Below are 13,280 nucleotides of genomic sequence, written 5' to 3' on the forward strand. Positions count from 1 at the left end.
ACAAGAACAAGAGTTTTAGAGTTCTTGAAAGTGAACTCAGTCCAGTGTTGAGGTGAGTGACGTTATCCACACTGGATATGAGGATGATGCTTCTTTTGGTGGGGGAGTCTTGGACCAGAGGGCACAGCCTCAAAATAAAGAGATGTCCACTTAGAACGGAGATGAGGAGGAATTTCTTTGGCCAGAGGGTGGTGAATCTGTGGAATTTGTTACCACAGCTGGCTGTGCAGGTCAGGTCACTGGGTGCATTTAAGACAGAGGTTGATAGATACTTGATTACTCAGGGTGTGAAAGATTATGGAGAGAAGGCAGGAGATTGGGGCTGAGAGGGAAATGGATCAGCCATGATGAAATGGCAGAGCAGACTCAATGGGCCAAATGGCCTAATTCTGCTCCTATATCTTATGGTCTTATGGTCAAAATAATACTGAACATAAGCTGTTGAGTCCTTGAAAGTGAGTCTGTAGTTAGTGAAATCAGTGTTGGGGTGAATGAAGTTATCCACACTGGTTCAGGAGCCTGAGGATTGAAGGGTAATAACCGTTCCTGAACCTGGCGGTGTGGGACCCAAGGCTCCTGTACCTCCTTCCCGATGGCAGCAGTGAGAAGAGAGCGTGGCTTTGTCTGATGTTGGTAAAGTTCAAAGACAAGTTATGGAACATTATGATAGGCATTGTAGTTCAGGCAGGGGTTCCCAGCCACTTTTTATGCCATGGACCCTTCCCATTAACAGAAGGGTCTGTGGATCCCAGGGTGGGAACACCTGACTCACAGGGAACTCAGAGAGATTAGAACCAGAGGAACAGGAGTCGAGCACTTGTACGTTCAAGTCTAAACCATTGTTCAATACCATCTATCTTGATGACACACTCCCTGTATCCCTTGATAAGGAGCCCTGTTGTTCAGGATTAGTTAACTGGTTACTGAGAATCAAAGCAAGTTTTGGGGAAACGTTCTACTGGGTGTGACCAGCTGCATGAGAAGTGAGAGTGCTCCAGTCTGCAGGTTATGGGTCAGAGATGTCCTCCCTCAAACGTGCTGTGTCACAAGGCAGCCATTTCTGCACAGACTCACTGCTTGCCTTTCAGCAGACTCAGTTTTCAATGTCCAGACCAGGGGTTCCCAACCTTTTTTATGCCATGGACCAATACCATTAAGCAAGGAGTCCATGGACCCCAGTTTGGAAACCTCTGCTCTAGGCTGAGCCTGGCTTTTGGAACATTCCAGAATAATTTTACTGCTAGCTGTTTGCTGCAGAGGGAGATCTTAGGGTTTAATCATAAAATATGGAAGCAGAATTTGTTATTTTGGACCATCAAGTCTGTTTCACCATTCCATCAGGGCTGATCCATTTTTAACTCTCAGCCCTAGTCTCCTGCCTTTTCCCTGTAACCCTTCACGTTCTGAACAATCAAGAATCTATCAGTCTCTGTCTTAACTATACCCAGGGTCTTGGCCTCCACAACCAACTGTGGCAATGAATTCCACAGATTCACCATTCTCTGGCTAAAGAAATTCCTCCTCATTTCCATTCTAAAAGGACACTCCTCTATTCTGAGGCTGTGTCCTCTGGTCCTAGACTCTCCCACCATAGGAAACATCCTCTTCACTTCCACTCTATCAAGGCCTTTTCACCTCTCGATGGATTCAATTAGGTCAGTCCTCATTCTTCTGAACTCTATTGAATACAGGCATAGAGCCGTCAAACACTCTTCATATGACAAGCCATTCAATCCTGGAATCATTTTTGTGAACCTCCTTTGCTTTGAATTCTCTGCAGTGTCAGCACATCATTTCATAGAAAAGGGGCCCAAAACTGCTCACAATACTCCAAGTAAGGTCTCACCAGTGCTTTATAAAAACCTCAACTTTACATCCTTGCATTTGTATTCTAGTCCTCTTGAAATTAATGCTAACATTGCACTTGCCTTCCTCACAGCAGACTCAACCTGCAAATTAACCTTCAGGGAATCCTGCACAAGGACTTCCAAGCCCCTTTGCAGCTCAGATTCTTGAATTTTCTCTCCATTTTACTTCTTCTACCAAAGTGCATGACTATACACTCCCCAACACTGTATTCCATCTGCCACTTCGTTGCCCATTCTCCCAATGTGTCTAAGCTCTGCTGTCACCTCTCTACTTCCTCAAACCTACCTGCCCCTCCACCTATCTTCATATCATCCATAAACTTTGCAACAAAGCCACCAGTTCCATCATCAAATCATTGACATACAATGTAAACAGAAGCTGTCCCAACACTCACCCCTGTAGTCACCAGCAGCCAACCAGAAAACACTCTAATTCCCACTCTCTCCCTCCTGCCAATCAGCCATTGCTTTATCCATGCTAGTATCTTTCCTCTCATACCATCGGCTTTTAACTTGTTAAGCAGCCTCATGAGTGGCACCTTGTCAAAATCCAAGAACACAACATCCATCGAATCTCCTTTGTCTATCTTGCTTGTTGTTTCTTGGTGTGTCTGTGTGTGGAGTTTGCTCGTTCTCCCCACAACCTTATTGGTTTTCACCCAGCGTGCTCCCGCCCCCTCCCTCGTCGCAACCCCATTAAGCCAGCTGCCTGTCCCCAGTGTGTGTGGATGAGTGGTAAAGTCCGGGGGAGTTGGTGAGAATGTAGGGAGAAGGAAAGGGGATCAGTGTGAACAGGTGGTTGATGTTTGTCACCAACTGGCTGAGCTGAACTACATGACTGTCAAACCCCCGACTGTATATCAGCGTGACTGTGTGGTTGTACTTGATTAGATAACTCTTCAGGTTCTGAGAACGGGGAGGATGTGTGAGGTGCCAGTAAATATTTTGAGTGACACATTATTCAAGTGTAGCAGTTTCCTGTTAAAGACTGGACTGTTTACCAGGAGAGCAATTTTTTAAAAAGTCTCGCACTTATTACCCCACAACCACCAAGGAGACCTTCTGGCGTACGGCCACTTGGCATGCAAGACTGGGCACTGCAAGATCTCATGGAGTACCATTGGCTGTGTTAGGGTATACGTATAGCAAATATTAAGCTCAACAGCAGCCATTCTTCAGATCTGAATGTGGATTGCGGATTGAATTTAAAACACAACTCAGAACAATGGGCTTCCTGGAGCTGCAGGTTGGGGTCAATTGCAAACAAAGAAACACTCCACTTACACCTCAGCTGCCCACATATGCATGAATGGGCCTAGAGTCATGTGGGTGTCTGGAGTGTGGGCATGAAGACGGAGGTGTTTGCAAATTATATGCAATTCAAAGGAAGCATTGTAGATACATTGTAATTATAGAATTGTCCTGCTGTTAACTTTGATCTTTAGCATATAAAAGTGTCATGTAATATTGGGTCAAGCAGGCCTCTTCTTCCAAGAGAGCCTCAGAATAATGCCTGTTGCTTGTTTTTGCAAAATAAAAACTTCTAGATCCACTAGCTTCAGTGTCTCTCTGGTTACTTTGTTCATGTCACAATAGGCTGGGTCACTTATTTCAGCAGCATCAAGTGAGAGCAAAATACCATCACTGGAGAAATCGAAATCCTCCACCACTCTTTGCACTGTAAACATTGTGAAACTGTGAGGAAAGTCAAAAGTCAGGGTCAAGTTTATGGTCAGATGCACAAGTCCATGTATGCACAGGTGCAATGAAAAACTTGCAGCCACATCACAGGCACGTAGTACTGGTTGTACAACATTCACAAGAAAAGCATAAGTTAACAATTTCTACAAGAAAGAACACAATCAGAATAAAAGAAAACTAGGTCCTGCTACTGCAAGCACTGGCAACAAGTGAACCTGGGTGCAAAGGAACAGCAGGCTCTCATGTGGACACTGAGACAAGAGGTTATACCAAAGAATTTCAAAAGAACACTGGCGGCTCAACTAGGATAAACCATCCTCCATACAAAGACACCATGATGAGAGTTTCTTCCTCTTCTTCTCCATCTTGTTTTACGGCAGTTGGCACCCAGCTTAATGGTGCACTATCGCCACCTTCTGCTTCGGAGTGTGCAATAGACTCACATTCTAAAACCCTTCACCCGATCACACACACACACACATATCCTAACCTACACTTTATCCTCCTATCTTTGGCCATCCTGGTACCCTATTCCTGCTTATCCATCATATCCTATTAAAAAACCCCTACATCCCTAAAGAAAGCTAAAAACACCCTGACCTGTGCTCCCTCACCCATGCCCAGCAACCCTTTTAATGTGAATTCCTGCACCCCCAATTCCCTCAGATTGATTCTCATCATCTCTCTCTGTATCCCATACTTCCTGTAACTCATGGTGACCACTAGTCAGGAGTCCACTGTAGATACTCACAGGATGTGGAAAACTCGTGCCAGTCACAATTAACTTAACAAGATTAAACAGAAAGCACAAAGGCTTAATGACTCTGGTTAAGAGAACAATTAGTAAATACAGGTGCTTGGGAGCCCAACACTCAACGACATGCCACAGAGGAGAGCTGGGCTCATGGCAAAGACCACTTCAGTGCAAAGTGATCAAAGGGGCCTTTCATGTACTTTTATTCAGAGATACTGTACAAAGCAGAACAGGCCCTTCCAGCCCATCGAGCCACGTTGTCCAGCAACCCACCAATTTTAACCCTGGCCTAATCTCAAGACAATTTACAATGTCCAGTTAACCCTCAAACCGGTATGTCTTTGGGCTGTGGGAGGAAACCAGGGCACCCAGAGGAAACCCATGCATTCCACAGGAAGGACGTACCAGAAAAACTTACAACAGATGGCATCGGAATTGAACTCTGACACTCTGAGCTGTAACAACATTGCACTAGCCGCTACGCTACACTTGTTAGGAATCTTGATGGTACAGTACTGCAATGTCCCATGGGTAATTATAATTTTTTTTTTACACAGGTCAAATACAGAACTGAGGAATAATTCAGGTGGAAGAGGATGGAAAATATCAGATCCTTGCTGTCAGTTATGGTGAGTTCATCATCCCAAATTAATGCACTCCTCTCTGTGAAACACACGCAAAATGCTGGAGGAACTCAGCAAGTCAGGCAGCATCGAGAGGAAGGTATAATCTGTCAAAGTTTCGGGCAGAGACCCTTCATCAAATCCAGTGTGTTACTCTGGATTTCCCGCAGCTGCAGAATCTCTTGTGGATGTGGCAGGCTCCTCGCTGCGCTCTGTGAACCGCGATCCCTATGGTTCGGAGCTGAGGGCTCAGAGTCCATAGGGATCAGGGACATGACCTCAAACTCTTGTCCTCCTCTTAGACAATCCCGGTCCTGATCTGCCGCTGGCACAGCAGTGCAGTGGTTAGCATAACAGTTTACAGCACTAGTGAGCGGGGTTCAATTCTTACTGCTTTCAGTAAGGAGTTTGTACGCTCCCCCTGTGACCGCTTGGGTTTCCTCCGGGTGCTCCGGTTTCCTCCTGCAGTCCAAAGACCTACACGTTTAAGTCACTGAGTTGTGGGCATGATATGTTGGCACTGGAATCATGGTGACCCTCGCAGGCTGCCCCCAGCACAGCTCAGACTGTGTTGGTTGGTGATGTAAATGCCACATTTCACTGTATGTTTTGATGTTTCAATGTACATGTGACAAATAACAATAATCTAATCTTCAATGCCTTTTTCTCTGATATATCTCAAACTATAAGGGCAGCAAATAATTTCAACAAGGTCCACCTTTGCTGAGATGTCTGATACTATCTGGGACCACAATAAGGTGGCTGACTTTTAACTCCCCTTAAAGATGGCCGTCCTATTAACCAAGACCTCTACATTTCCACCTACCATCTCCCAACTTCTCACTTCATCCCACTCTCTCTCCTCCCTCACTCTCCTTCCCTCTCACCTGGTCTCACCTATCATCTCCTAGTGTCTCACTTCATCCCCCACACTCCCCTCTCTCACCTACCTTCTCACTCACCCACCTTCTCCCTCACCTGGTCTCACCTATCCCCTTCCAGAATCTCACTTCATCTTCTTTCCCTCTCACCTGGTCTCACCTATCACCTCCTAGTGTCTCACTACACCCCCATCCACCTTCCCCCTCACCTGGTCTCACCTATCACTTGCCAGCTTGTACTCCTCCCCCTCCCCAATACTCCTTACTCTGGCTTCTGCCCCTTTGCTTTCCAGTCCTGATGAAGGATCTCAGCCCTTTATTCCTCTCCACAGATGCTGCCTGACCTGCTAAGTTCCTTCAGCACTTTGTGTGTGTTGCTCTGAATTTCCAAATACCGCAGAATCCCTTGTGTTGATAATGTAAACCCTGTTTTGCTTTACAAATGTGGAATCTTTATGTATTTATTGAGATACAAAACAGAATAGGTCCTTCTGGCCCTTCGAGCTGCACTGCCTAGTAATCCCCCAACTTAACCCGAGCCTAACCATAAGACAATTTACCATCACCAATTGAGCTACCAACTGATACATCTTTGGATTGTGGGAGGAAACCAGAGCACCCGGAGGAAACCCACACAGTCATGGGGACAACGTACAAACTCCTTACAGGCAGCTGTGGGGTCTTCTGACTTGCTGACCTCCCCACTATGACGACACCGTCTTGTCCTGCCTGGATCTGTTTACATTCTGTTCTAATCCTCTTGCCTGTCATCTTTATCTCCAATTCCCCCTTTAAGATAGATGATCCTTGAAACCTACAATTCTTAGAGTGGGGACTTTGGTCAACTTGTTCTAATTCCCCCCAGAGCTCTTCCTTCTGATTGGCCTAGGTCACAGAGTTAAACTGATGGAAACAGGCCCAACTGGGCCATGCTGGCCAAGATGGCCATTCAAGCCATTCCTGTTTGCTTGTGTTTCACCCATATCCCTGTAACCCAGGGGTTCCCAACCTTTTTTATGCCACGGACCCCTACCATTAACTGAGAGATCTGTGGATCCCTGTTCGAAACCTTTCCTATCCATGTACCTGTCCTGTACCTCACAAACACAAGAGATTCTGCAGATGCTGGAAATCCAGAGCAACACACACAAAATGCCGGAGGAACTCAGCAGGTCAGGTAGCATCTGTGGAAATGAATAAACAGTCCAAGTTTTAGGCCAAGTCCCTTCATCAGGACTGGAAAGGAAGGGGGAAGGTGACAGAACAAAATGGTGGGGAGGGGGAGGGGAAGGACGATAGCTGGAAGGTGGTGGGTGAAGCAGCTGGATGGAAAAGGTAAAGGGCTGGAGAGGAAGGAATTTGATAGGACAGGAGAATGGACCAAAGGAGAAAGGAAAGGAGGAGGGGACCCGGGGGAAATGTTGCAGAGCAAGACCGGCAACAGATCAGTACAATTAAACATCTTTACTGAGTCCCATTCCGGGTAAATTACTGTGCAGGAGTGACGAACCGGGCCCGTCCAAAAACGAAAATGTGCGCAGTTGAACACCCGTGCGGAAATGTTGAAAAGCCTCGACAGAGTGGATGTGGAGAGGGTGTTTCTTTTGATGGAGGAGTCTAGGACCAGAGAACACAGCCTCAAAATAGAGAGACACCTATTTAGAACAGAGATGAGGAGGAATTTCTTTGGTGAATCTGTGGAATTCATTGCCGCAGGCAGCTGTGGAGGCCATGTCACTGGGTGCATTGCAGGCAGAGGCTGACAGATTCTTGATTAGTGAAAGTTTATGAGGAGAAGGCAGAAGAAAGGGGTTGAGAGGGAAATGGATCAGCCATGATGAAACAATGGAGCAAACTCAATGGGCCGAATGGCCTAATTCTGCTCCTATACCTCATGGTCTTTTAATCATCATGTATTCTGACCTGTCTCCCTTGTAGTGCTAAAGAGCTTTGCGTTTTTCCTTAATCTTATCCCTAATGATATTCTGTGCCCCTTTTTCCCCCTCCTAATCAAGTACCCCTTTGCACGTCCTGTCCTGTCCTCTCAAATTACCTCAGTTCTCAATACCTCACCACCTTGTAATTTGGCCTGTGATAACCAGTGTTCTTGGGACCCTCTATCTCTGCCATTCACCTTGTGGAACATACTGGCCCTGACCTCAATTTATTTCTGAATGTCTCTCACTTCTGGTGCTGGCTTGCCTGAAGTCCACTTCTGACAACCTGGCAATCAAATTGACCTTCTCCTGCAGTTCCAAGCTCATAGCTGTCTTCCCCTTGCTATACAGGGCCTTAAGTTCATGTCCACCTTGACCTTTTCTTAAGGTCCTTGATTAGTCAGGGGTTATGTGGAGAAGACACCTGAATGGGGCTGACAGGGAAATGGATCAGCCATGATGGAATAGAAGAGCAGACTCGATGGGCCAAATAGCCTAATTCTGCTCCTATGTCTTATAGTCATAGACTCATAGAGCACAACAACTACTTCAGCCCATCTAGTCCATGACAAACTATTATTCTGCCTAATCCCATCCACCCACACTCAGACCATAGCACTCCACACCCCTCTGCACCACTCCCAAAAATGTACTTATCTTAACTTCTCTTAAATGTTATAACTGAAGCCGCATGCACCACTTGTGCTGGCAGCTCGTTCCACACTCTCACCACCCTCTGAGTGAAAAAATTCCCCCTCAAATTCCCCTTAAACTTTTCACTTTTTACCCTTAACCAATGACCTCTAGTTCTAATCTCACCAAATTCAGTGGAAAAGCCTGCTTGCCTTTACCCTGTCTATACCTCTCATAATTTTGTATACCTACCAAATCATCCCTCTTTCTCCTATGCTCCAGGAAGAAAAGTCTTAACCTATCCAACCTTTTCCTGTAACTCAGATCCTCAAGTCCCAGTAACAGCCTTATAAATTTTCTCTGCACTCTTTCAGTCTGGCTAACATCTTTCCTGCAGGTAGGTGACCAAAACTGCACACAATACTCCAAATTAGGCCTTCCCAACTTTTTAGACAACTTCAACATAACATCCCAGCTCTTGTACTCAATACTTTTATCTATGAAGGCCAATAAGCCACAAGTTCTCTTTACCATCCTATCTACCTGTGTCTCCACTTGCAAGGAATTATGGATCTGTATTCCCAGATTCCTCCCTTCTACCGCACCTCTCTATGGCCTACTGTTCATTGTGTAAGACTTTCCCGGGGTTACCCTCCCGAAGTGCAATGGCTGCATTACTGTCTGGTATGGACACACCAATGCCTTTCAGTGGAAAATCCTAGTGGAGTCGACCCAGTACCTCACAGGCAAAGCCCTCTCCACCTTTAGGGACATCTACATGAAATGTTGTCGTAGGAAAGTAACATCCATCATCAGAGTTCCCCACCACACAGGCTGTGCTGTCTTCTTGCTGCTGCCATCAGGTAGAAGGTACAAGAGCCTCAGGACTTGTATCACCAGGTTTAAGAACAATTACTACCCCTTAACCATCAGGCTCTTGAACAAAAGAGGACAACTACACATTCTATTTCTGGTGTTCCCACAACCAACAATCTTACTTTAAGGACTCTTTAACCTGTTATTTCATGCTCACATTACTTATGGCTGTTTATTTATATTTGAATTTCAATAGTTTGCTGTCTCCTAAGCTCTTGCTCTTTCATTGATTCTGATTACAGTTACTCTTCTATAGATTTACCGAATATGCCCGCAGGTAAAAGAATCTCAGGGTTGTATGTGGTGACATGTATGTACTCTGATAATAAATTTTACTTTGAAGTTTGAACTTTGAACCTCACACTTGTCTGAATTAAATTCCATTTGCCATTTTTCAACCCATTTTTTCCAGGTGGCCCACTGGAAATTTTGGTAGCCTACATTACTGAACATAATGCTTCCAAAGGTGTTAAAAAGACTGTGACCACCCTATCTATGTCCATGATTACTCCTGAGTGGTAGGGCACAGAGAGAACAAAAGAATCTGGGAAATCAGATCCATAATTTCTTGAAAGTGGCGTCACAGGTAGATCAGTTCGCAAAGAGAGCACTTAGCACATTGGACTTCATAGATCTAAGGTATTGAGTACAGGAATGGGGAGGTTTATGTTGAAGGTGTAAAAGACATTGGTGAGGCCTAATTTGGAGTATTGTGTGCAGTTCTGGTCACCTACCGACAGGAAAGAAATCAATAAGATTGAAAGAGTACAGAGAAGATTTACAACAAAATTGCCAAGATCTGAATACCTGAAATGTAGGGAAAGGATGAATAGGTCAGGATTTTCTTCCCTGGGCCTGTTACTGTGCTGTAATGTTCTATGAGTCTGAATTCTACACTCTAAGCAATAGGATACAGGGGAAATTTCAGGTGCTGTATGCACTCAATAGCCATTTTATTAAATGCCTCCTACACCTAATAAATTGGCCACTGAGTGTAAGCTTGTGGTCTTCTGATGCTGTTGCAGCTCATCCACTTGAAGGTTTGACACGTTGTGCACCCAGAGGTGCTCTTCTGCACACCGCTGTTGTAACGTGTGTTTATTTGAGTTACTGTCACCTGTCAGCTTGATCCAGTCTGCCCGTTCTCCTCTGACCTCTCCCATTGACCATGTGTTTTCCTCCACAGAACTGCTGCTCGCCTGGGTTTTTTTGTTGTTCCATGCACCATTCTCTGCAAACCCTGTGCGTGAAAGTCCCAGCAAATCCGTGGTTTCTGAGAAACTCAAGCCACCCTGTCTGGCACCAATAATCACTTAGATCGCATCTCTTCCCCATTCTGATGTTTGGTCTGAACAACAACCGAACCTCATGACCATGTCCGCATGCTTTTATACATCGGGTTGCTGCCACATGATTGGCTGATTTGTTTCTGCACTAATAAAAGTAGCCACTGGGTGTAAGTGCCAGTGGATGAAACACTCAGCTTGGGACAACCAGACGGTGATGGCTGAGGTGTGTTCTATGTGTAACTCGAACCATTTTTCATCCTCAACAGAATGGACCGCGCGCCTTCTACAATCTCCAGCAGGATGCCGAGGGTGAAGTCAGTAGCTCAGTGGAGATGAAGCTGACAGAAGATGAGGCTCCAGAGCCTTTATTCACGACCGACATGGTGAAGCTCATCAATTGGAAGCATGAAAACAGGAGAAAGGCCCTGATTTTCTGGGTGTTGGCCTTGCTCCTGCTGCTGGTTGTCGGTGAGAGTATGGCCTTTGACCTGTAAACTGAGAGGGCTTGGCCAATCAGTGACTGAGATATCCCTTGTCCCAAGGGTGGGGGGGGGTTACCTGGAACAAGTGGTCAATCTGTGGGATCCTGCTGTGTACAGATCGGGTGCACTCACAGCCAGGGCAACACTTGGTGAAGTGCTCCCACCCTTCGGGCAGGGGCTCAGATCCTACCTGAGCGCACTGCTGGCTGACCCAGGGCAGCACAGTGGCACCACGATTTGATCTCTGCTCCACAGCAACGGAGACCCAGCCTTTGGTGCTGTGCGCGTGTCAGTGCACGCGCGTGTGCTTGCGTGTGTGTAGAGTTTGCACGTTTTCCCTGTGACCATGTGGATTTCCATCCACCACCTCCCCCCCCCCGCCCCATGGATGCTCCAGTTCACTCCCACATCCCAATGACATGTGTGGTTAGTAAATTAATCAGCAAGGTAAATTGTCCCCCAGTATTTGGGTGAGGAGTGCAATAAGACGGGAGTTGATGGGGACGTGGTTGAAAATATGTAAAAGGTGAGAACCAAGGAGAATAGAATTCATGCAATTGGTCCGATAGCTAGAATAGACTCATTGGGCCAAATGGCCTTTTCCTATACCATAAGAAATTGGGGAAGCTCAAAATAAATATGCTTATTTCCCTTTAATGCCCCAAAAATTGCTTCACTCAGGTCCTAGACTTCCCAACTATATCAACAGAAGAGGATATGAACTGAGTCTGAGGCTGTGGGCCTGCTCTGGGCTTTGTGTCTATGGACTCACTTTCACTCTGAATGCTGTTGCTTGCTTTTATTGTTTGCAGGATTTGTGCCTTTTTCTCTTTCTGTGCGTTGGGTGGTTGTTAATCTTTTTTTAATGGGTTCTTTTGAGTTTCTTGTTTTGTGGCTGCCTGTAAGGAGATGAATCGCAAGACTGCATAATTTATACGGTACTCTGAACTTTGAATTTGAAACATCATCTCCAAATATCATACAGTTAGAGTAATGAGATGTTTTAGTGCCATAGTGAGAGAGGGATTTACAGTCATCAAGTATAGAAACAGGCCCTTCAGCCCAACTCATCCATGCTGACCAATTTAGGCTAAGATCATTTTCCTGAGTTTGGCCCAAACCCCTCCAAACCTTTCCTGGCCATCAGAACTGGCTATAGACCAACCAACCCAACACCCCAGGTTTGAATCAGATCACCAGTCTGCTCTGCTGGGTGTACTTAAAGCAGAACGATTGATAAACTCTTGATTGTTTGAGGATTTATATTCTTATATTCCTGATTGGTCAGGGCATGAAGGAATATGGGGAGAAGGCAGGAGATTGGGGCTGAGGGGGAAAATGGATCAGCCATGATGAAATGGCAGAGCAGACCTGATAGGCCGAATGGCTTAATTCTGCTCCAATATCTTACGGTCTTAAGAGTTGAAGAAAAATCATTGGTGACTGAATAGCGGAGCAGACTCAATGGGCTGAATGGCCTCCTATCCTTATGACCTTTTGATCTTATGATAATCTTTGTCATCAGGGACTCGGCCCCTCTTTCAGGAAAGTTGAGATCCAGGTTGTCACTAATCAAAGTCAGGAGTCACACACAAAATGCAGGAGGAACTCAACAGGCCGGGCAGCATCTATGGACAGGAATAAAGAGTGGATGTTTCCGGCCTAGACCCTTCATCAGGATTGGAAAGGAAACGGGTAGAAGCTGGAGGGAGGGGAAGGAGTACAAGCTGGCAGGCGATAGATGAGACCAGATGAGGGAGAAGGTGCTGACATTGAAGAGGATTCAAAGGAGGTTCACGAAAATGATCCCAGGATTGAAAGGTTTGTCACACGAGGAACATTTGATGGCTTTGGGCCTCACTGGGATTCAGAAGAACAGGGGGTGGGGGAGGATCTCATTGAAACCTACCAAATGTTGGAAGTCCTCTATAGAGTGGATGTGGAGAGGATGTTTCCTATGATGGGGGAGTCTAGAACCAGAGGACACAGCCTCAGAATAGGGGGGCGTCCTTTTAGAACAGAGCTAAGGAGCTTTCGCCAGAGTGGTGAATCTGTGGAATTTGTTGCCACAGGCAGCTGTGGAGGCCAAGTCATTGGGTGTATTCAAGGCAGAGGTTGATAGATTCTTGATTAGTCAGGGCATGAATGCTTACAGGGAGAAGGCAGGAATTGGGGCTGAGAACCATGAAGAAATGGCGGAGAAGACTCAGAGGGCCAAATGGCCTAATTCTGTTCC

General features: G+C 45.9%; 1 protein-coding gene across 2 annotated transcripts in view; it reads left to right on the plus strand.

The window, feature by feature from the left end:
• The window catches only part of tfr2 (transferrin receptor 2), an 84,529-nt gene that overhangs the window by 14,457 nt on the left and 56,792 nt on the right, over positions 1–13,280 (plus strand). For both annotated transcript variants that reach the window (XM_072258296.1, XM_072258297.1), the window contains exons 2-3: positions 4,881–4,952; positions 10,829–11,030. In XM_072258296.1, coding sequence (XP_072114397.1) covers positions 4,920–4,952; positions 10,829–11,030 — 235 coding nt within the window. In that variant the 5' untranslated portion in view covers positions 4,881–4,919. The remainder of the gene's footprint in view (positions 1–4,880; positions 4,953–10,828; positions 11,031–13,280) is intronic.

The sequence above is a fragment of the Mobula birostris genome, chromosome 5 (genome assembly GCF_030028105.1).
Source record: "Mobula birostris isolate sMobBir1 chromosome 5, sMobBir1.hap1, whole genome shotgun sequence".
Taxonomy (NCBI): domain Eukaryota; kingdom Metazoa; phylum Chordata; class Chondrichthyes; order Myliobatiformes; family Myliobatidae; genus Mobula; species Mobula birostris.